Raw genomic sequence first — 25,579 nt, forward strand, 5'->3', positions numbered from 1 at the left:
TCTTGTGAGTAAGTGTGCCAAAGACATTACATATATACGCCATATAAAGCACCTAAGCTACAACTGAATTTGGGGATAGTGGTCCGCACATGATTTGGAATTCTCCTAGCAGGCCCCTTTAATTTGCTGTTGGCTCAGGGATAGAAAAGCTTCATCCCCCTCTCTCAGCACCTGTACTTTGCCATTTTGAAAAGATGGCTTATCTGCCTATCAGTGATCAGCTGTAGATCTGCTCTGGAAATCTGATGGAGGCACCTCACATTTTCCTGTGAGATTCGAAAACCAGTGCAATAATTCTCTGTCTTAATTGCCTCCTAAAATTAATTTGTGTTCAGCTCTGCATATTATTTTCAATTATGCTGGCGGCTCCTGGCAGCTGTCTGTTGAGGCTAATTGGCCTGGATTGGCACATGTCTTTCATGCTGGTTTATAAAAAATTTTTTTTATTTTTTATTTTTTAAATTCCCCGGGTTAAAAAAAAGCGGGGGGGCCCTTTTGGGGGGGCCCCGCACAGACAGACGGACAACATATTTTGCTCCACACACTGTTTATTATACACTATTTACAAAGTCTTTGCTCACGTGCACCCCCAGTGCCTTCTCGCACCGAATTCCCCAAAGTCCAGGCCCACAGTCTTTTGTGCCTTCCTGGCGGCCCCTTAAATAATGCCCCGGATGAGCCCCAGGTGTTTCCGGCCTCTGCTCTTTAGCCACGCCCCAGCGTGGCAGAAGTGTCGGCTGCTTTCCTGGCGGCTCTCCGGCGCCACACACAAGGTCTTCCCCGGCACTTCCTGGTGTGGCGGAAGTGCCGGGCTCCCGGGATAATTAGGCCCTGGGGCGCCGCCTGGCGGTGGCCACGGGTCCCTACAGGGCTGGGCTTCCATGCCCTGTACCCGAGGCCCCCTGCCTAACCAGGATGGACGCCCCACTCCGTCTGGAGGAGGCACTTGCCCTCCTCTTGTCCTCCAAGCGTCCCAGCCGGGCTCCAGCCCCAGCCGCGGACCGTACGGGATAAACCGGCATCGGAGCGCCGCCTGGCGGTGACCACGGGCCCCTACAGGGCTGGGCTTCCATGCCCTTGACCCGTGGTCCCCAACAGAACCAGGACGGACGCCCCCTCGCGGTATGGAGGAGGCACAAGCCCTCCTCTCGTCCTCCTGGGCGTCCCGGCCGGGACCACAATATATATATATGCCATTCTTAGTCTGAATCACATTCTGATTGTATGTGTGGTTACCTACCAGGTAACGCTTGTGATTGTTCTGCAAGTCGACAAACATCCTCCATGGTGCCCTCTTCAGTTGCGAGAAGCCGATCATAGAATGGTTGAATAGTTTATTGTCAACTAATGTAAAGAGTATGCGACACATTTTTCTAACCACCCATACAATCAGATTGTGATTCAGACTACAAATGCCATGAATGTAATTATCCCGATCTACATGCTGTCAGATAAACGAACCACACGGCATGGCACAACGTAAAGAGGCTTTGCCGCTGATGTCCGTGGTTCGATCCCCAAGAGGGGGTGCAGTATGCCTGATGAGCCCAGAATTAGTGCGAAACACGTGTCACGTACTCTTTGCATTATTTGACAGTAAACTGTTCAACCATATATATTGTGAACGGTACCCGGGCACAGACAGGCGGACATGTTGTTATGACACCACCACACGTTTATTTACAAATTATTTACAATATTGGGTCACCAAGACCCCCAAACAATGGTCACAAAGACCCAGTCACGTGCACAAACCCCAAACACTCAAAAGTCCTGGCCACAATGCCTTTCTTGGGCGCCTCCACTCTCCACTGCTTCGTCCTCCTTCCACCCGACTCCAGCCCTGAATGACGGGAGACGGCCCCTTTTATGGAGGACCCGGATGAGCCCCAGGTGTTCCCGCATCTTCTGGCCACGCCCCAGCGTGGCGGAAGTGTCGGCTGTCCTCCCGCTGCTCCCCGGCACCGTCCCCAGTCTTCCCCAGCACTTCCTGGTGTGGCAGGAGTGCTGGGGAAACAAATCCCCAAGGCATTGGGGCGCCTCCTGGCGGTGGCCACGGGCCCCTACAGGGAAGAGCTTCCAAGCCCTTGACCCGTGGCTCCCAAAACAACCCGGAAGGCACACCCCACGTGATCCAGGCCGGGCTCTGACCCTCTTCCGGTCCCTCCTGGCGTCCCCGCCGGGTCATAGCCCCTGGCATCCCTGACAGTGCCCCACAGCCAGCTAAGACCACTCGTGGGTAAGAGCGACCCGCCCCGAGGGCAGCAGAGCTCAAACGGGCCCCACTCGAGGACAGCCGGGTCCGCCCGGCACTCCGAGCAGGGACAGGGGCGGAGACACAATCCAGACACCAACCCATGGTGCATCCCTGTGCCTCGCACAGGTTGTGCTCCCCTTTACCGCACCCCGGGCCTCCTTGGTGGCACCCCCTCCGGGACCTCCACGCCTTTGTTCTGAGCCACTCGTTCCCCCGTTGGCTCCTCCAGCTGCGAGCGCACCTGCGCACCGACAGAGAGATCCTTCTGCAGACGGCCCGACATCAGAGGGCTGTTCCGCCACGAAGGGGTTCCTTCAACTCGCCCGGGGTCCGTCCCTACAAAAGAGAACACAGGGGCAGAACCGCTGCCAACACCCAGCTCGTGCCACGCACGGGCAGCGCTCTCCAACCGCACCCCGCACTTGCCTGATCGGCACCCTCTCCGCGCTTCCGTGTCCCTCTCGACGATGGAGTCGCCGGCACCGCCCGCTCTCTCTCCGCCGCCTCAGGGATTCCCTCTGCTCTCCCAGAGGGCAGCCAGCCACACGCTGCACCCAGCAACGCTGCTCACCTTATCGGAGGAATCGCACCCAGCCCTTTATTCCTCCCTTCACTCTGGGACGCCCTGACGGTTTGAGACTCCTTATGGAATAAAAGGCGCCTCTGTCCCGTCTGCGTCCCTATAGTGCGGCGCAAGACCGCAGCCAACTCGGGGCGGAGGGCGCTAGGACCCGGGGCACTTAGCAGCCCGTGTCCTTCAGCGCCCTCACGGACTCCCCCCAGCGCATGCAGTCCGCGGCGCCGCACTCCTGTCGGAGGGCTGCTTACTCGAACTGATCATTGTCTTCACAGCCTTTTTCAGCAGCCCTCCCATATGCTTTACGGAGTCGGCTGTACTCACCGCCTCCGCTGTACCTCTCTCGCTGGAGATTCCAGCGCCGCGCCGTCCGCTGTCGATAGTAACGTTTCAGCGCCAGCGAGCCTTCTTCTCCAGTACCAGCACCTCAGCCCGAGGGCACATAGCACCTGTAACACACGCTGCCCGGCGGGCTGAAGGGACGCCCAGCTCCGCCAAAGCAGCCGGCAAAGACAGGAAGTTAACCGACGCTGAGCCTACCTGACTGTCGGCCTCCGACGCCGCCACTTCCTGTGGGCCTTCTCCTCCGCCCAATCGGTCTCCCCTGCTCGTGATGGACATTCCCTGGTCCCGCCTCTACAGTCATCGGCGGGCACGCAAGACACACCGCCCAATCGCGTGCCTGTCAGGGGGAGGGACTTCCGGTCCGCGGCCATCTTGGCTCCCTTTCTGCGGCGGCGACGTGCTTGCCGGCAGCCTTGCTGTTGCCAGCGCCTCGAGCTGCAGCGCTCCTCCTTCGCAGCCCTCGCGGCTGCCGCTGTGCTGCCGGAGCCCCGCAAACCAGCATGCCCGCCACTGACGCGGATCCTGGAGGTCCCTGCCTGGAAAACAAACACACGCCCGCCCCAAGGGCCGCTGCCGATAGGCAGGGAACTCACCTCCCAGGTCCCGCCATACCGAGGAAACGCCCTCGGTGTGGCTCTCCGACGCCATGCCGCCCCGGCGCCTCCAGCAACGGCGCGCCGGAGACCGCTGCACTCTTCCAATGCACGCCGCCCCGCTTCAGGGAATAACGCCCTCCTGCGGATCCCTGGCGGTCCGGGTTCCTTTACCCGCTGGGCTGTGTGCACGCAGCACCCGATGCGCGGGTGGGGTCCCCTGCTGCACCGGCCGCCCACAACAATATTTTTTATACAGGTCTCCGCTTTGAAACAGGCGGAGCATCCTGCCGCTACGCCAGATGTGAACGGTACCCGGCACAGACAGGCGGACATGTTGTTATGACACCACCACACGCTTATTTACAAATTATTTACAATATTGGGTCACCAAGACCCCAAACAATGGTCACAAAGACCCAGTCACGTGCACAAACCCCAAACACTCAAAAGTCCTGGCCACAATGCCTTCTTCGGCCGCCTCCACTCTCCACTGCTTCGCCCTCCTTCCACCCGACTCCAGCCCTGAATGACGGAGACGGCCCCTTTTATGGAGGACCCGGATGAGCCCCAGGTGTTCCCGGCAATCTTCTGGCCACGCCCCAGCGTGGCGGAAGTGTCGGCTGTCCTCCCGCTGCCCCCGGCACCGCCCAGTCTTCCCCAGCACTTCCTGGTGTGGCAGGAGTGCTGGGGAAACAAATCCCAAGGCATTGGGCGCCTCCTGGCGGTGGCCACGGGCCCCTACAGGGAAGAGCTTCCAAGCCCTTGACCCGTGGCTCCCAAAACAACCCGGAAGGCACACCCCACGTGATCCAGGCCGGGCTCTGACCCTCTTCCGTCCCTCCTGGCGCCCCGCCGGGTCATAGCCCCTGGCATCCCTGACAATATATATATATATATATATATATATATATATATATATATATATATATATATATATATATATATATATATATATCTTCTGACCAAAAGGAGTGCACTAATCCCAAAGAAATGTTGGGGTGCCAACCAAGCCACCCCATTTTTGACATGATAAAGTTAAACAAGTATAATAGGTGCACAATGGCACTATAAGGGGCAAAGATAGAATCAGCCATTGGCTGGATTAATAAAGCTCTATAGAGCAGTCAGGCTTCAGGATTAGTCTGACGAACTGCTCTCCCCCAAAATGACACCCCTCCTTCCAGGAGTGCCCTGCTCTTATAGTTGAAGTGTCTTCTCTGAGCTATGGTTGGAAAATGAGACAAGACAATCGCTGATTGCAACTGTGTCCTAGAGTGGTAGTGTTTACTTCTCATGAGCCCGGAAGTTGACTGTCTAATGCACATGCATAGCTATATATATCACACATCGTATCGTCAGAAACAATTCAGATCCCTTCATTTATGATAACATTATTTTAATTCAAACAACTCTCAATACCCCCATTGACAAAGAGTAAACTGGATTTTAGGATTTTTTTGCAAATTTATAAAAAATTAAAAACTACAAAATTATGCATACCCTTTAGTCAGTACTTCATTGAAGCACCTTTGGCAGCAATTACAGCTCAGAGTCTTCTTGGGTATGATGTGACAAGCATTGTACCTCTGGATTTGTTTCTTTTCTGCCATTCTTACCTGCTGATTCTCTGAAGCTCAGTCAGGTTGGATGGAAACTTCCAGTAAACAGCTATTTTCAGGTCTCTCCACAGATTTTGAAGTGGGTTCAAATCCAAGCTCTGGTTGGGCCACTCAAAAACTTTCAGATAATTGACCCTACACCACTCCTATGTTGACTTTGCTTTCTGTTTAGGGTCATTATTTTGTTGGAAGGTTAATCTTCAGTCCAGTCTGAGGTCCAGAGTGCTTTAAAGCTTGATTTCATTAAGGATATACAGTACCTGTACTTTGCTGCATTCAGCTTTTCCTCAAAAATGGCTATTCTTCTAGTCCATAGCACTGAAACAGAACCCCAGAGCATGCTGTTGCCCCCACCATTCTTCACTGTTTTTGTCTCGCTCCCCACAGCAGCACTAAGCACTCAAAGGCACAGTAAACATAGTGCTTTCTGTTCCTTCTTCCTTTTTTCTCTCTTTGTCCCTTCGTCTCCACTCCTTCTCTGGCAAGCTTCGTCCACCTCCTCCCGACTCTGGCTGCCTGAGTAGTAGCTGCTGGCTCCTTTCAAGCTACATCCAGGAGTATTCTAGGTGGCTCATTATAATACAATACAATACAGTTTATTTTTGTATAGCCCAAAATCACACAGGAAGTGCCGCAATGGGCTTTAACAGGCCCTGCCTTTTGACAGCCCCCCAGCCTTGACTCTCTGAGAAGACAAGGAAAAACTCCCAATAAAACCTTGTAGGGAAAATGGAAGAAACCTCGGAAAGGCAGTTCAAAGAGAGACCCCTTTCCAGGTAGGTTGGGCGTGCAGTGGGTGTCAAAAGTAGGGGGTCAATACAATACAATACACAGAACAGAACAATTCCTTAAGACAGCATAATAATAAACATTTTAGAAGTACGGTTTAACAGTAGATGATATGACATAATTAGGTTTGGATATTTTTAGAGTCCTGGAGACCTCATCAATCTAGCTGCCTCCCCATTTGGCCATGCCACGGCTGAAACGTTGCTCCGATGAAAGGACCCACCTAGGAGGCCTGCAAAATAGCAGCTCGGGGGAGACAGTGCCCTTCATAAGCCATCTCACCCTATCCTTCCAATAAGGATGTGTCCCAGCCGTCCATTATAAAATATATATATAATATATATATAATATTTATACACAGATACATTATTTTTTCTCTCACATTTGCAGTGTGTAAATGCATTTAATAAGGGTTAGGAGGCCACCAGAGATTTTGTTTTCTAATTTATCATGCAGACTCAATATGCTCATAGATTTCCATAGCTATAAAAGTGGTGAATATTTTATCCAGTTCTCATTGCCTTCTGACATGCTGTTCCTCAATTCTTTAAAACTTTGTTGAAGAAAAAATGAGCTTTTGTAAAATGTAAAATGAGACACAGTGCTAGCATTATTGATTGGAATGAAAAAATAAAAAGCTGGAGCTGAAAATGCATAAAAGGTCATGCATGAAATTCTGTCTTTTGGGGCATTTTCGATTGGATGGCATTCAAACACAGACACAGCTTAATGATTCTTATGGAGTTCCTTCAGAGAAAAATGATAGCCAAGTGAACTGTTACGCTCCACTGCCATGGCCGGGTGCAGGCATGCGTTTTGCTTCTTGTGAGTAAGTGTGCCAAAGACATTACATATATACGCCATATAAAGCACCTAAGCTACAACTGAATTTGGGGATAGTGGTCCGCACATGATTTGGAATTCTCCTAGCAGGCCCCTTTAATTTGCTGTTGGCTCAGGGATAGAAAAGCTTCATCCCCCTCTCTCAGCACCTGTACTTTGCCATTTTGAAAAGATGGCTTATCTGCCTATCAGTGATCAGCTGTAGATCTGCTCTGGAAATCTGATGGAGGCACCTCACATTTTCCTGTGAGATTCGAAAACCAGTGCAATAATTCTCTGTCTTAATTGCCTCCTAAAATTAATTTGTGTTCAGCTCTGCATATTATTTTCAATTATGCTGGCGGCTCCTGGCAGCTGTCTGTTGAGGCTAATTGGCCTGGATTGGCACATGTCTTTCATGCTGGTTTATGTGAACCTTAATTTATTTTAAATTTCCGCTTACCACCTCATAAATGCTTTGAGTGGCATTTTAGGTTTTTATTTTTTCACTGTGACATTCAAGACAAGGCACTGATTTGTTTTGCTTTGGTTCTTTCAGACTACAACAGTATTTCAGTTTGCTGATGCTTGAGCTGGGCAAACAACAAAGGAGTCTGAAAATGACTGAATTTCATCTTCCCCAAGCCAAGATGTTAGAAAATATATGGTCTGTCATATATCAGAAGGAAGATTGATTACATTGATCACAAATTACTTATAGTTTTAGTCCAGTATGTCATTGGTCTCCTCTTTCTTTTCCCATATAAACAAAAAAGCAACATGAGTGGCAGATAGTCTGTCTTTAACCGTAAAATAAAAAAGTACTAGTAGATGGTTTGGTCAGAGCATCTGAGGGGGCTGTTTTGCTCTCCACGTTTGGATCGATAATAACAATGGAGATACATCCATCACAAGCACAATTGTGCTAAACTGTAATGCCGTTCTGTAAATTAGCCAACTATTAAAAGATGTACTTGGCTTTCTGTATTCATGTACAACTTGAATATTTCATTTCAAAATATTAGCAGACTGTGACACACAAGCTGTTTGGCAATCTTATATGTGCAATCAGGTGGTAAGTACAGCTGTTACTGCCGCAAATATCAGCAGAGGCCAAAAAAACGATAGCTGAAAATACATCACTAACGGCATCCTGTGGAAGAAGAACAGTCCTTTAGCTTATAGAAGAGCCACAAGTGGGGTAGCAGATGGGTTCATATTGGATCAGCCCTTCTTCACGGCGTCCAGTCTAATCAATCAGGTGTGAATGTGCAAGTGATTCAATAATTTAGTGCAGCCATTAAAAGAAGACTGAATAATGCAATATCTAAGAAAAAGGCTGGATTAATATTTGAGTGGATCCTCATTTAGATAAAAGTTAATCTTATGTTTAATTTTAATGGAAATAATGAAAAAAATCGAAAATTATATATGAAGATTTTTTTTCTAGAATTTATTAAGCACGTGTAATTTCTGATTAAAAGATACATCTCTTCTTCTTCTTCTACTTTCAGCCACTCCTATTAGGGGTCGCCACAGCCGATCATCTTCTTCCATATCTTTCTGTCCTCGTCATCTTGTTCTGTTATGCCCATCACCTGCATGTCCTCTCTCACCACATCCATCAACATTTGCTTAGGCCTTCCTCTTTTCCCCTTGCCTGGTAGCTCCATCCTTAGCATCCTTCTCACAATATACCCAGCATCTCTCCTCTGCACATGTCACTTGAATATATTCTATTGACTGTTCTCAGATTCTCAGATAATATTTGGATTAAGCTGGTCTGAGTATGTTATTATTTAAAGTTTAATACAACAGCACCTTGGTTACTGCAGTAAAAGCTTACCTGAAGTTACTACACAAAGGCATTCTTATTGTGTGTTATCTTTTTTGTTTATATTTTAACTTCTTCATAACACTAAGATTTTGCCCCCGGTTGCCACTGACATGTTGCTATATGATATACCTCTACATTGTAAGTCTAAATTTCAAAAACAGTCCTCTCAATACCTCCATATTTTTTTTATTCTGCAAAATGTATTAATTATTATCTTCTGCCAGATGTGATGCTAATTCAAATTAGTAATTGCAACATTTTCTAGGTGTTATGAGAGCTTGGGTGACATTTTAGAAATAGATGAAAATAGCAGAAGAAAAGAAACACAAATGACAACCCTACTGAACTTAACTAAACAGACCTCTGTACCAGAAAGGAGAGACCCCCTTTCTACTTCATCAGTACCATAACAAGCACTCTGCTCATCATCTGCCATCTCGCGTTTTCTCATCTAGTTTCCTTTCTTCCCTGATGATTGTGAGCCTTTGTCCAGTTCATCTCAATGTGCGACTATCAGAGACTGCCTGTTAAAATCCTTTCAAGGGCTAATTCTGGGTCAGTCAATTCTGAGGTAATGGAGACCTTTTCAAAAGATATGATGACTGGGTCACCGTGGCCTGGGGACCCATTTATAAAGCTTGTGTACGCAACCTTGCATGCAAACATTGGGAATTATAAAATAATTTTCTTTTTATTTTATTAAAAGCAAGTAACATTCATACAATCAAATAAAACGTAACAAGACTAAATTCAATTCAACCCCCACCCTAGAGAAAGTGAGGAAGGCCAATAGCCAGAGAAAAACTTTAAGAGTAGAAAAGAGGAAAGAGAATCCTTTTTCCCAATATAAATGCCTATTCCAAAATGTTATTGATTAGATCCTGCCAGGTTTTAAAAAAAAGTTTTGAACAGACCCTCTAAGTGAGAATTTGATTTTTTTTCAGTTTTAAATAATATATAACATCAGTTACCCACTGACTTAAAAGAGGTGGACTTGGTTTCCTCCAATGGAGTAAGAGAAGCCTTTGTGCTAGTAGTGAAGTAAAGGCAATTACAGTTTGTTTGTCCTTCTTCACTTTAAGCCCATCTGGGAGACCACCAAACACAGCTGTTAGTGGATTAGGAGTGACTGTGACACCCAAGCTGTCTGATGGGCATACCAAGATTTTTGTCCAGAATGATGTTCCTTTGATGCACGGCCAAAAAATGTGGCCTTGTGAGGCAGGAGCTCGATTGCAACGTTCACAGGTTGGAGTGCCCTGAAAATATTTTGGACAATTTTAAACAAGATGGATGTGTTTGATAAAAGATTTAAAATTGAATAATTGTATGCTTTGTACATATGGAGCTCAAGTGAATTCTGCGCATGGCTGCCTTCCACTTCTTTTCTGAAATGTTGAGTAAGAGATCCTTTTCCCAATGTACTCATAAAAGGAAGGGACTTTAAAATGTTGTATATATTATAGAAATGCTGTCTGAGTCCCCAACACTGATCAATATATAGAAATAGGTGGGAGGTGAGGAAAATTGGGCAGGTTTAATTTAGCAAAGTTTCTAATTTGGAAATAGTGGAAAATTGTGTTGATGGGAAGCTAAACTTAGAGTGTAATTGTTCGTAGGATGCAAAGATATTATCTATATACAAATCTCTAAATGAATTAATGCCATACTTTTTCCAAACTTTAAAAAATGTGTAAGTTTGAGAGGGTAGAAAAAGGGGGTTATCATGTAGAGGTGCCAAGATAAAAGCTTCTCTGTCTTGAAGTGCTTCCTGCATTGGTTTCATATTCTAAATGAGTGATGCACAACTGGTTTGTTAGTATATTGGTGATAACTTGTATTTACTGAGGAAGTACTGCAGGATTTTATTTTAATTGCAAACCAAGCTTGTGTGTGTTCAGCTATTTCTGTCAATATCCAGGTTTTTTATAGCTTGTATATTTGCTGAACAGTATACAATTAAAACTTATGTAGTGCCATTCCACGTTCTGCTTTAGGTCGTTGTAGGGTTGCCCGTTGGCTGCATGGATGATTTGAATTTCAAATAAATGAGTGTTATGATTAATTGTAATTTCTTAAAAAATGATTTGTTAATATACAGTATATGGGGAGGCATTGAAATAGAAAGCTTAGTAAGGATATTTATCTTGACAATGTAATTCTCTGGAGAGTAGATCATCAATACACATCTTGTTTTTCCACACAGACAGCAAAATTTTGTTTAAAAAGAGCTTTATATTTTCTTGTGATATTTACCTCTAGGTATTTAAACTGATCTGCAATGATAAAAGGGGAGGTGTCCAATTTAATGTTGTGTGCTAGAGAGTTCACTAGAAAAAACACACTTTTATTCAAATTAATTTTAGTCCAGATATCTTTTGAAACTCTGCCAGTGCTGTTAGGACTACAGGCATAGGATTTTGTGCATCTGATATATACCGTACCATATCATCTGCATATAGAGACATTTTCTGTTCAAGTCCTTCTCTGATAATCCCCTTTATCTCATAAGCATTTTGACAGTGAACTGCCAGTGGCTCAATGGTGATTGCAAAAAGTAGTGGTGATGAGGGGCATCCTTGTCTAGTACCACGTTCTAGTTTAAAGTAGTCTGAAATAACATTAATACAGACTAAAGCTTCTGGACTGGTATACAGTAATTTGATCCATGTACAAATGTTCTGGCCAAACCCAAATTTGTGCAATGTAGTGAACAGGTAGTCCCATTTAACCATACTGAATATTTTTTCTGCATCCAAAGATAATAAGATCTCTGGGGTGTTAGACTTTATGGGTGAATATATTACATTAAACAGGCATTGAAGGTTAGAAGTTAAGTGTCTGCCTTTAATGAATCCGCTTTGGTCTTATGATATTAACAAAGGAAGCACTTTCTCAATCATTCTAGCTAGAACTTTGGAGAGAATCTTAACATTGTTATTCAGAAGTGAGATTGGTCTGTATGATGCACATTGTAATGTCCTTATTTTTCTTAAGAAAGACAATAATATAAATGTTTATAATAAAAGAGGAGCTAACTTAATTGAAATTTTTATTTATAAAATTCAGCAAGGTAGCCATCAGGGCCTCCTGCTTCTCCACTCTGAAGTAAGATTTTGGCATCTAGTAATTCTGAGAGTTTCAGAGGTTTGTTCAATTCCTCTGCAATGAGAGTATCTAGCTGTGGTATTTGTAATGTATCAAAAAGTGCATTAGATTGTGTCTTGTCTTCTTAAAATTAGAAGAATATGAAAGAAAACAACATGGGAACACTGACCCCTTTGCATGCAACATGTTTTTAGAAACTGGGAAATGACGACTTCCTCGATCAAGTAGGGAATTGCGGCAAACTAGCTAAATGATGACTTACCTGCATAATAATTCATATCACTAAGCCATTATTATAATGTGTGTTGACATGACAAATATTAAACCTCAAAAGTTCTGCTTATGTTGTGCAAACTGCATTTCAGTTCCCTTTAAACATGACCAAAACATGACTAATGCTCCGTATTTGTACTGAAGAACTTTTTGATTTGATTTTTTTATACTTTATATGGCCTATCTGTTGTCACTTCTCAGGAAACTGGCCAACACATCAGGAATATCTCAGCCGAGCTTCATTCCATCATGTCTGCTGTACTACAAGCCATTAACTGACCGGCGAGGTACATCATTCACTTCTAGTATGGTGTGGATGCACATACATAAAACATAACAGGCAATTTGCAGTATATGGTACTCCTAACAGAATCGGAGCAGTTTATGTACTCATATTGCAACAAGGGCATCTAGCAAGAATGAAGCTGCTTTTGTTAACCATGAGCAGTGACATTTCATTAATGCACAACTCACTGAGAAACATCTCTGTGGCCTGGGTAAGCCCATGATTCATCTATGTTAAGACAAGTAGCTTTGACAGATGTCACAATGCTATACGTGAGGCTGGTTTATTGATAAGGTAACTGGTTGAACCCTCACTGTTTTATGTGGCCTGTACTATTCATCGTAACAGCAATCATGTCATTTCATGTGACAACTGACAGTGGCTACCTGCTCAGACACTGGTACCTTACACATTTCCTAGAGTCCCAGAATGCCGTGGAGAAGCACTATAATGTTGTGCATGATCTTGCACCCTTTGTTGTGGAGTACAGCCAGTATTTCGATGCATCAGGTGGGATGCTACTCTACCAGCCAATGAAGTTCTGCAGCATTATGATTGTGTGTGTATATGAGGCATATTAGTATGCTCCATATATGGATGTTTCACAGTGGCGTTCGTGGTACATTCATGTACAATACATATGCAGTACTTACAAGGTGATTTTGATTTATAAATGGTAAATATGTATGAAATTAGCATACAGCAGGTTTAATAAATCTTTTTTTTTTTTTGGTGGGAACATATTTTCATGCTTGAATCCATGCAAAGTTTTATAAATGTGGCTCCCTGGTGTGGTTGTATCATTGAGCTGTTTAAAAGGTTAGAATGTCTCTACCAGCTCTGTGTAGCCTTTCTGTTCCTCTGGTGCCCTTACAGGGTTCTGAAGCACTGCTCACAGATTCAGAGCACAATGCCTCACTCTGTGTCACTCGGTCTATGTTGACAACATCCAGCCAGCCAGGCAAACCTTTAAAGCATATCCATGCAAAAACCAATGGAATTAGTTCAGTGGATTGAGACCCTTACTTTAAAATGAGTTCAACAAAAACACAAAGACGCAATTGGAAAGTTGCTAAAGGTAACTTTTGTGTAAAGATTAGGAAGTTTGTCTTTACACAGATAACTTTAGAAACACAGAATAAGTTACCAAGTGATGTAGTGGACAGTAGGACCCTAGGAACATTCAAAACTTAGCTTGATGTTGTTTTGGAGGAATTAGGTGGCTAGGATTGGTGAGCTTTGTTGGGTTTAATGACCTGTTCTCATCAACGGTTTTTCAAGTGTTCTGATGTTCTAAAGGTCTAATGTCTAAACACTTTTGTCACAATTAAGTACAATTCAGTGTTGTAAAAATTACAGTGTAGTTATAGCCAGAATGGGATCTGATACCCCACCATCTCATAAATGGATCCAACAGGTTTGAAGATTGGATAAATTAACATGAATACTCAATTCAATCACCACTCACCTGTAAGCACAGTTTCTTACAACTCTGTCTCCAGCTGACCAACATGACAGGCTGTAGAAATGCACACTCTCTTCTACATTAATGTACTGATTATTTTCAATCCACACAGGTTAAACAAAGTAAAAAACATCTACTGAACTTTCAAAAGTAGCATTTTAGTACAAGCTGTAGCTTGCCTTACTCACCTCACCTTTACACTACACATTTTACAGTTGACGCTCTTGATTAAGAGATAAGAACAGGCAAACAAGATCCAAAGAAGATGTGCCAATTGTTGTAAATGGCTTCTGGAAATCCTGAACCGCTTGTGCTAAGTTTCGTTGTAGACAATCATCTAACTGTGCACTTAAGTTTCATTCACACTGCACAGCTGTGCATGTCTAGTGGTCTTTTCCTGTGCACCTACCCACCCACCTCATTTTCCATTTTCATTATGACTCAACAAAGACAGAAATGTGAGTTGACTAAAACATGGATTACACCTCATGTAATTAACACACACACATGGGAGTTTCTACACAGTGTCGCCCTGACTTGAGCCCTACTGCAGAATTTTACTAAATTTAGAAAGCTCAGCAATTCTTAATGAATACTGTTTATTTGCTTTTTATATTGATATTTGCTCATGAAAGATTTGATTTTATAGAGGATTGTTTTTACTCACACCCACCACTGACTTCTTTGTGGGGTGAGTGGGATGATGCATTTTGCTTTCAAAGAATTATAGGGAACATGTTTCTTCATATTACTGTACTATACATACTTGTTAGGCAAAGAGAAAAAGAGTTGTGATTTTTTTTTAAATTCTGCATCATAAAGACATGGATTTGGATTTGCATATTTGTTATTCTTTGGGAATGTTTCCAAAATATTCTTAATATATTTCTCTAGCAGTTTTAGGTAGGTGAACAGTTGCCATCAGGCTTATTTGCAAATCTTTACAAAGCTAGTATCCTGTAAAATATTAAGACCCTTTATTCTGTTACAAATAATAATCATGTATCTTCTTCTTTTGGTTTGTGTTTTTACTGCAAGAGGTCTAAGTCACATGCTTAGGGTTTGCCGATGTAACCTTGTGTTAGTGGAAGGCACTCTCCATCTTGATTGTTGTGAAATGTGGTTAAAGGAGTTTGGTGCTATATCTGACATGCTCCCATTGATGAAAGGTGCAAATCACGGACAGAATACAGCCTGTTGTAGGCCATTGACAGCACCGCCTACCTATGTCAAACAGGATTCTGGGAAACCTTACTGATCTTCATGTGTGGGAACCCTATTTAAGACAGTCCAACAACTTGTGCACTGTGGAGAGGACACTTTAATGGCAATGCACAAAATTGAAAGAACTGTTACTTGGAATATCAAGAGTATGACAATGGGACGTTCTGGTGGAACTACTGTCCAGAAGAAAAGTAGACATGTGCAGTGTTCATCGATGAGAAGCTAAAAGAGAGAGATTACTAGTGGAAGTAGTGATGGGTACAATTTATTCTGGCATAGGGGCACTGATGTTATTGCTGCTGTTGGTGTACTTTTGTCAGGCGAATGGAGGGACAAAATGCTGGAGTTGAATAGGATGAGTTAATATAATGAATTGTGAACAACTGATGAGATATAGTCTCAAGATATGCTCTACAGTTTGAAAAAAGTGATGAAGAGAAAGAAGAGTTCTGGAGAAGGTCGATTTGAGTGATGTCTTAGGAGCCTTAGAAGTTGATGACTGCAGTGAGTTGCAACCTGAATGGGTATATTCACGCCAGTGATGGTGGTTATGAGGGTGTTCACTGGAGCTTTACCTTTGGTATGACAAATATTGAAGACAAGAGAATTCTGGATTGTAGTGATGCAATGGAAATGGTTTTCTGCTTTTACCAGCTTTTAAGAAGGAGGAAACTCTGTTGATTATATTTGAATCTCGTGGTGTGAAATGTATGATAGACTGTTTGTAGGTATGGAGAGACAAATGGGACATGTTGAAAAAATATGAGGTTGATCCATGGAGAAAGGTGTTTATTTCAACCTCATTTAGGGGTATGAGAACTCTTAGTTAGAGGGTAATACAAGTAGAGGGTCTGGAAACTAAATGAAGAGAGGGCAAATAATACATTTTCTGAGATTAAGGAAGTAAGAGCATACTCAGTGGTTGGACTAGGGGCCATAGAGACACAAGGAGATGGGGTAGTGGAAAGCTGATGTGGAGAAAATGATTGAGTAGAAAGTAAGATACTGTATAGAGTATTAGAAAACAAACTAAGTAGGCAAAAATGCAATCTATAAGGAAATAAACCAGAATGCTAGAAAAGTTATTGTTGAAAATGTGGGAGTTTGCAAGTAAGCTGCAGAATAAGGAAGGAAAGAGGAAAGTTTTCAGGGTTGAGCAGCAAAGGGCAAAAGAAAAACAGGATGTATTAGGTGGGAATTGCCCAAAAATACTGACGGGACCATCATGATTGATTTTAATGGGATTAATGATATCTGTAAAAAGTACATGGCAAAGGTGTTGAAGGAGGGGGACAAATGGGTAATGTTGTCCATTATGAAAAAACAAAAGGACCTAGCCTTATGTTTGCAAAAGATTAAGTCAAAAAGTGCTGAAAAGGTGAAGACAGCTAAAGCAGTTGGCCCAGCTACAGTGATGTCAGAAAGGGTAACAGAATATCATGGAGTTAAATGTTTGACAGACTTGTGAGGGTTGCTGAAGACTAGATAAGTGTCTTCATTCCAGTCCACAAAGGAAGGTGATCAATTGGTTTGTAGGTCAAATCAAGTGGTCAGGATTTTAGACCAAATGAAGAAGATGGTTGAGACAATGGTGTAGAAAAGAATCTTGAATAAAGTAAACATTATCAATATATTGTTTGCTTTCATGCCTTGGAAGGGAACAACATACATGAACTTTGTTGTCAGGCAAAAGTAAGAAAGGCATAATACTAGCAAGTCAGAAACAGTTGGCAACACACTTAAGTGAAGGGCAGTCACATAATTTGACATACTCAGCAGCTCCCTCCAACTAGCTGTGGAAGAACATTTAATGCCAGCGGTGATGGCAATCTGCAGTCTGAAGAAGCATGAAATGCAGTCAAGAGAGCAAATAAGGATGCTAAAAATTGTGGGGCTACACCAGGAATTCATTCTGAGTTATTTGTTTCTCATGATAAAGTTGTTGGTGTTGATCAGAGAAGTGTGTGAAGGACTGCCATGGGAGTGCTTTGTATGTCATTGATCTTGTATGGATATTAAAAAGTAAAGAGCAACTGAAGGAGAAGATTCTGAGATCAATGGAACTGCCCCCAGTGTGAGAGAGGATCTAAATGAGCTTCTCTGGCATTGAAGAGAAACCTTCATGAAAGCTGTGTGAAAAGTTGTATGTGTTATGGAAAAGAGACATGGCCAATAAAAGAACTTGGAGTAGAAATGGAAGGAAAAGAGATAAAAATGATCAAATGGATGTGTGAAATGTCATGGAGTGAGAGGAAGCAGAATTCCAAAGTAAGAGAACAACTTAGTATGGTGGCAATAGGTGGTGAGGAGGTTGTTTGGGCATATAGAGGGAAAGTTTGAAAATGAGTGTGTGAAGAAGTGCCAAGATGGAAGAGGGGGCGAGGTCCAGAAAAAAGCTGAAGAAGATGTGGTGTGAGGTAGGAGACAGAGAGGTTGGGGGCATGCACCAATTCAGCATGCTGCTGCACCCACCACGTGACGAACCACCTTTGGATTCCAAATTAAGACTCGAGCACAGCCGTGCAACACCTCAGCACCACACTAGTTCAAATGGAATGGAACAGTATGTGTTTTTTTCCAGTGGCAAGAGTGACAATCCTGCCACCAACCGCCAAATTGTTCCTGTAAGTTGGAGGACCTGCTTGCAGGGCTGGATGCAGGATAATGTCATACCCAGGACTGAGCAATTGCAGGTTAAGGGCCTTGCTCAAGGGCCTAACGGAGTAGAATCACTTCTGGCATATATGGAATTCAAACCAGGAACCTTCTGATTGGCGGCATAGATCCCTAGCCTCAGAGCCTCAACTCTGCTTATGATGTAGGAGCAGGTACATACAAAAATGGCTCTCATGCCAAAGAACTCCATGATAAGAGAAGGTGAAAGATGTGGTGTTTCAACCAGCCACTAAAATGCCAGTTCAGCTTATGATGATAACATTCAAATGATTGAGAAGAAATGATAAAAGGTAAACTAACATTTTTGCTTATGAATATTTTAAACAAATTCATAATCTAAATTTGTTGGCTGGCTAAGTGTTTCAAAACTACACATTAGTTATTTTGTTTGAACCACATCTTGCGTGCAAAAATGCATTTCATTTTTTATAAGTTGGTGTATTCCAGCTTTACCCTCTGGATCTGTTTGCCCATTCCTCAAACTCCTTTAAGTTTCTAAAGTGTGCTGTAGGGTTACTATTATCAAATTGTGTCAAATATTCATGAAATGACCACCCCAGGACATTCATCTCTTCGTGCTTGATCCACAGCAGTGTTTTTTGGCTCATTGATTGTGATCATTGTCCTGTGCAAAGACGAATCTTCTCCCAAGCTCAAGATTTTTAGTAGACTGTAACAAGTCTCTTTGCAATGTTTTTCCTTCAATAGTGACATGTTCACCATCTCCGTTGAAGATAAGCAACCACAGCATGCTGCTCCCACAACCCCATTACACCTTAGAGCCTCCAGTGTGCTTTTCTTGGACCATCAGTGGTGTAAGGTTTCAGTCACATATAGTTTTTTATTTAAAAGGGATAATTGTTTTACTTTATCTGAGTAGAAGAACGTTTTCCAAACCATTGCGTTTTCTTGTCAACCTTAAGATGATCCGTTTTTTAGGGGTCTTGATATTGTTGACTGTTGTCCCATTACTCAGCCACAGAATTTCTGAAGGTCTTTTAAGGCTTCTCTCCCAAGTCACCTTGATTGGATACTGAGCTTTGGAGATCTTTCTTTTTCCTGGCCACGTTTGGGCTTCCATTCATCGATAATTTGATCAGAAGGTGATCCATTGTTTCAGTTTCAAGTCTGCTTAGTCAAGTGCAGAAGGAGTAGGGATATAGAAACGTTTTTGATTCTCTTTGTGTTCCTTTTTGTATTTATCACTTTGTCTTTGACTTGCTTAGAATGGTATTTAATTAACCTTTTTAAACTTATTCTTAATATACATCGCATAATTAACAATTCTCAAGCAGTCTACAGTTTTTATCTAAAAAAATTAAACAGTATATTTAGCATTGTAAGGATAGGGACCCACATGAAGATGATTATATCCTTATCAGGATAAAAGATAAAGTGGCCTGAGCACAGGCAACTGAATACTTAGAGAGACATGAACACTAGCTTCTGAATGTTTAGAAAGTTTTTTTAATTTAATATATAACTTCATATAACTTTAAGCTCGTGAGCTTGGCTAAAAATGCAGATGAGAAGAAAATATGCAAGTGTCAATTGCAATTCAGCAATATCTGAAACTTTTTAAAGGTCTGAATACTTTTTCAGGACTCTGCTGCCGTACTATACCTGTGATATGTGCTACCTTATCTGTGTCTTCTAACTAAAAGCAAATATTATGCTGATCCACCCATTTGTGTGTATCTGTTTCCTTTAATTTTGGCAAAACACTCTGAACTAGATCCCAGTTTATTTGACCCCTTGGAATTTTCACATTTTACTGTTATACAACATTGCATTTAATTTGCAGTTTTTAACACTGATCAACAGAAAAAGACATTTTACTGACAAAATGAAAACAGATCTCTATGGAGTGGCCTAAATTAATTACAAATGCAAAATACAAATACTGTAATTGATCAGATATGTTTATACTCCCTTCATATGAGCATTTAGTAGACACGTCTTTTGTAGCCATGATGGCCTTGACTGTTTGTGCACAGGCCTCTCTCTGTCAGCTGGGCACTCCAGCAAAACTCTTGTTTGTAAAACTGCTCCATCTCTGTCTGGTTGCATGTCAGTTATGAGTGTGCAGCTTTGTTCAAGTCCAGAAATACATCTCAATTGGACGTAAACGAGTCATATCCAGGACATTGACATTTTTTTAAACCATTCCAGTGTAGCTTTGGCTTTATGCTTGGGGTTTGTTTTGTTTTGGTAGAGTGATATATTATTTTACTTTCCCCTTTTGTATTATTAATATGTAGCCTTTGTCAGAATGCCTCAAATCATAGACTTACCACTGTTTATAAGGCACTCTACCATATAACTTCTCCCCACCTTCTACATGTATACCCTCAGGCAATTAAGTATGTAAAAGACAAGCAGGAGTTAAGTTACAATTTAAATAATGTATTATTGATAATATTCTTAAATAATAATAATATGCAAAGTACATTTGAAAATTGGCAACCATACAACCTGATAAATGGTGATGCGTAGTTTCAGGCGGCACACAGACTTGTTAGTTACTTAAAATGTCTCTAGTTAAGTCCTCATTTTTGGTCAGCTTTCTTCAGAACAGGCCACATGCCTGTCTCAATATGGTCGATGAGCTGTGCTCTTAATTGTGTTGTCTTTTTCAGTTCATGGTGTGAGATGCTCATTTTTCAGTTGATAAGGGGTTAAAGCAAGCAAATATATAGATATTCTGTCCAACCCCTAGAGCCAATAGGACGTCTGGTACTTTAAAACAAGCAAATATATAGATATTCTGTCCAACCCCTAGAGCCAATAGGACGTCTGGTACTTAAAGGCTTCTGATACAAGTCTTCACACCTGCCACTCCCCAAAACCATTTGTTGAGCTAAAGTTTGCCAGCTAGGCAGTCTGGCTTTCCTGTGGGGGTTGACTGAGAAACAGCAGAGAAACATTTACCAAACTTGTTGGAGGCACTTCCCCCAACCCTGTCGTAAAATTCCTTTAAACGGGGGTAAGCATGAATGCTTCTCACTAATGTAACACTAATATTACATTGCTTTGCCTACATTACAAATAAAGACATGCAAAATGTTTATCAACTTGTATGCAAAATTTCACATCATAACAGGGTTGTTGTCTTGTTGAGAAAAAACAAATCTTCTCTCAAGGTGCAGGTTTCTTGCAGAATTCTTCAGATTGTCCTCCAGGGTTTCATTGTATTTGTCTGCATTAATTTACCTTCTAGCCTCACAAGCCTTCCAAGGCCTGCTGCAGACAAGCATCCCCACAGCATGATGCTTCCACCACCATGCTTTACGCCGTGGATGGTGTGTTTTAAATAATACGCAGGGTCTAACTTACACCAAATATGGCATTTAGTTTGATGGTAAAACGCTCAGTTTGGGTCTTATCAGACCATAAAACCTTCTATCAGTTGACTTCAGAGGCTCCAGTGTACTTTTCTGGCAAACTTTGCATGTTTCTTTTAATGATGGCTTTCTCATTGCCAGTCTCCAGTAAAGCTGTGACTGGTGAAGCACTCAGGAAACACTTGCTGTCTGCACAGTCTCTCCAGTCTGAGCAGCTGTAGCTTGCAACTCTTTCAGAGTTCTCATAGGTCTCATAGTAACTTTACTTGTCTTTTTCTTCAGTTTTTGTGGACAACCTGCTCTAGACAGATTTGAAGATATGACTTATTTAATGATTTATTTAACATGACTCCAATGGATATTCAGAGACGTGGATATTTTTTTTTGACTCCATCCTCTGACTTGTGCTTTTAAGTCTCTTTTTCATGGTGTTGCTTGGAGTGTTCTTTGGTCTACATTGTGTAGGTTAGGCCAACATATTGACCAAGCACAAGCTGAACCATCCAGATAAGGTGCATTTAGACTTTAACTGAAACCCCAGGCAGATTATCTCTATTTAACTAGTGGTGGTACTTTTAACACAAAGTGGTTGTACCAGTGATGATTTAGGAATGTTATATTAAAGGGGGTAGTAGTAGGGTGATGTACCATGTTAGCCATGATGGATGCAATAAGACACCAAGCAAAACAATACCCTTTATTGGGTAACTGAACAGATTACAATATGCAACCTTTTGTGGCAGCTCAGGCCCCTTCTTCAGGCAAGATGTTGCTGTAATACCACAACCTGCCCGAGCTGCATATTGTAATCTGTTCAGTTATCCAATAAAAGATGTCATTTTGCTTCACTTCTCATTGCATATTAAAGGAGGTGTATACTTATTCCATCAATTATTTTGTTATTTATATTTGTAATTAATTTACCTGATTGTGCAGATATATTTTTTCACTTTCACATTAAACAGTTTTTCTGTTGATCAGTGTCCAAAAGGCCAGGTTAAATCCACAGTGATTCAATGTTCTATTACAATAAAATATGAAAGCTTCCAAGGTGGTGAACACTGTACTTTCTATAGGCTCTGTAAGTACATCTCAGGCTTATGCTGAAGCTTGATAACAACGTTCTTCCAGCCGATGGGGCATATGGAAGAAGTCAATGGAGTAAGCCTTACACCAGTGGTCCCCAACTCTGGTCCTGGTGGGCCCCAGTGGCTACAGGTTTTCATTCTAACCTTTGTGTAAATTAGTGACTCATTTTTGGTGCTAATTAACTTCTTTTGAATTCATTTCCTTGACTTGTTTTTTAAGATTTGTTCCCCTGAATGTCTTCATCGTTCCTTTGAATTGCTTCATTTCTTTCCTTAAATGGCACCCAAACAAAAATGAAATGTGAAGTGAGTGAGCCAACAGAAGACCACCTAAGTCAAGGCCTCAGACTTCAACCAATTTCACTTCAACCAGTTGCTTGTTGTTAATTAAACCCGTTCTTTAATTCCATGGCTTGTTGCTTCCTTAATTGTGCAACAGCAGACATTTCTGAAATTGTTGATTTTCTCTTTTCTAAGAGCTCTGATAAAATGTTTAGGGGACCTGAGCAGATCAGCATTCCTGAGACCTTCATCTTTCTTTATTTTCAGCTATTGTATAATGGTCACAGTTTGCCGATCATGTTTTGGTTCATTTTGTATCTCGTTATTGATTGGCTGCTAATTGTGGAAAAAGAAACAATTAATAGGTCCAAGTCTTCATGAGCAAGTCAATGAAAATGAACTCAAAAGAAGTTAATTAGCAGCAAAACAGGTCACTAATTAAGAAAAGAGTTAGAATGAAAACCTGCAGCCACTGGGGCCCTCCAGGACCGGAGTTGGGGACCCCTGCCTTACACAGACACAGGGACATAAACCATGCCTGCCTAGAAAGTGACTGGGGTACAAGTAGTACAAAGCTGTGATGGCACCCACTTTGCCTACATGTTATGTGACATTACTTATAACATGTTTCTTCATGATTGGTTTCATTTCTTTGGTTATATTTTTCACTGAATGCAGTGTGTTTATAAACCCACTGAAGAAAACGCTAAGATCATTGCAGGTCAAGTCTTCCAAAGTTTGCCCTCTTTTCTCAGCTTTATTTGCAGCACATTTATTATTCACAGTTGTTGTAGCCCTACACATTTCCAGCTCACTGTGGATACGGGGCTGGCAATAATTTGATTTCTTCCTTATTCCTTGTCAATGTCAAGAAAACAACAAATACTTGTTAATGCTTAGCAATCCACTCTCAGTCAGAGAGGGGGGCATTTGCAGATATTTGGGCGTTTCCTTAATTGTGCTTTCCTTTTTTGGACAGTTGCAACAGGAGCATCTGGACTGTGGAGCGGCTCACCTCCAGCATCCTCTGGCCATCCGCACACCTTTGAATGTGGCACCAGTGTTTGAAGCCTCAGGCCTCACCTCTGTGGCCGTATCTGTTGTCAACAACTACACAGTGATGTTTCTGGGCACTGCCAGCGGGAAATTACGAAAGGTAAGAGTAGTGTATAATGATCTTAAGGAAATATTGTAATAGAGTTGATATAAGAATCTGTTCAAGATAATGTTCACCACGTGGAATGAAAGATAGTCATGTTAATGGAGTTTGCCTTTCATTGAGTAAAATACTGTCACTGTTGTTTTTGTCCACTGGAAGGCTTAGTATTACAAGGCATTAGAGACCCAGAGTACATTAAGATAGATAGATATCATGGCATAGATCTGTTAGAATGTGCTTATATACCATAAATGAGAGCAGTCAAATTATAATGGAAAATGCCAGGTTGTCTTGGAGTCAGAATTAGAAGGATTCTCAGGTTTGGCTTTGTGAATGTGCCCAATTAATTATCAAAATAAGAAGAAATGGTCCCATGATTAATAAAAGATGTCTTACTCGAGCTGCACCTTTATCAGGATATACTGTATACATATGCCTGATAATCACTGCTTGGGTGGGGAAATTCACTTCTTACCTGCCATCCTCCATCTTCACTTAACTAACCTTTTGTGAAAGAACGAGTGAAGGAGAACATGTCTTCAGAACAGAGTTCAGGCATTTCCAGCCCAAGCACCCCTGTCTGCCCATTGAATCTGCATTGCATTTCTGTCTGAAAATCTATTAACTTGTGAACTTAATGCTACCATTAAACTGGCATAGCTGCTCAGTGGTTAGCCGTGCTGTCTCCTAGGAACCTGAGGCCTGAGTTTAAATTCCAGTTTGATAATTGTGTGAAATTTGCACTTTCCCATTGTTAACGTTACTGTGACCATTATTGGGTCCCAGTGGAAGCAGCCTTTAAAGTTCACATTATTTGAAATATACGACTAGTATTGTATAATGGTTAGTTTCATTTTTTTTTTTCATTCAGTGACAATGAAATAAAAAAAAAAATCCATCCATCGACAGTGTTTTCACAAAGTATTCAGACTCCCATTTTGTTATTTTCCGGCCTTATTCTAAAATTATTGAAATTCAAGTAACACTCAGTACCCCAGAATGTCAAAGTGAAAACGGGACTTTAGACATTTTTTCAAATTTATTAAAATAAGAAAATTGAAATATCTGTTTGACGCAGGTAGTCAGAGTATTTACACAGTATTTAGTTGAAGCACAGCCTGGAGTCATCTTGGGTTTGACGTGACAAGCTTCAAACAGCTGTATTTGGGAATTGACCATCGTTGTTCTTTGCAGACCCTCTCAAGCTCCGTCACTTTTTGGTGGACGGCTCTTATTCAGGTCTCAGATGTTCGATTGGGTTCAAGTTAGGCCTCTAGCTGGGCCACTCAATGACATTGACAGAGTTCTCCCTAAGCCACTCCTGTGTTACCCTTGCTTTGTGTCCTGTTGAAAAATGAACCTTCACCCCGGTCTGATATTCAGAGCGCGCTGGAGCAGGTATTAATCTCTGCATTTTATTCCATTCAGCTTTCCCTCAACCCTGATTTGCTTTCAAGTTCTTGCCACTGAAAAACAACCCCACAGCATGATGCTGCCCCCATCCTGCCTCACTGCTTGAATGATATTACGTGGGTGATGAGCAGTATCTGGTTTCCTCCTGACATGTCACTTAGAAATGAGGTCAGGTAGTTCAGTCTTTCATCTGACCACAGTATCTTGCAAAGTCCAATTGGGTTTTCATGTGTCTTTTAGACCCCCATCTGGCAACTCTGCCATAAAGCCCAGAATAATGGAGTGTAGCAGTGATTGTTGTCCTTCTGGAAGTTTCTCCCATCTTCACACTAGTTCTTTTCAGTCTAACCAGAATGACCTTTGGATTGTAGCTCATCTCGTTTACCAAGGTCCTTTTCCCTGAATTGCTCGACATGGCC

General features: G+C 42.3%; 1 protein-coding gene across 2 annotated transcripts in view; it reads left to right on the forward strand.

The window, feature by feature from the left end:
- The window catches only part of plxnd1 (plexin D1), a 243,171-nt gene that overhangs the window by 32,767 nt on the left and 184,825 nt on the right, over positions 1-25,579 (forward strand). For both annotated transcript variants that reach the window (XM_039771008.1, XM_039771009.1), the window contains exon 2: positions 23,568-23,744. In XM_039771008.1, coding sequence (XP_039626942.1) covers positions 23,568-23,744 — 177 coding nt within the window. The remainder of the gene's footprint in view (positions 1-23,567; positions 23,745-25,579) is intronic.

Source organism: Polypterus senegalus, chromosome 12, assembly GCF_016835505.1.
Source record: "Polypterus senegalus isolate Bchr_013 chromosome 12, ASM1683550v1, whole genome shotgun sequence".
In the NCBI taxonomy this organism is placed as follows: Eukaryota; Metazoa; Chordata; class Cladistia; order Polypteriformes; family Polypteridae; genus Polypterus; species Polypterus senegalus.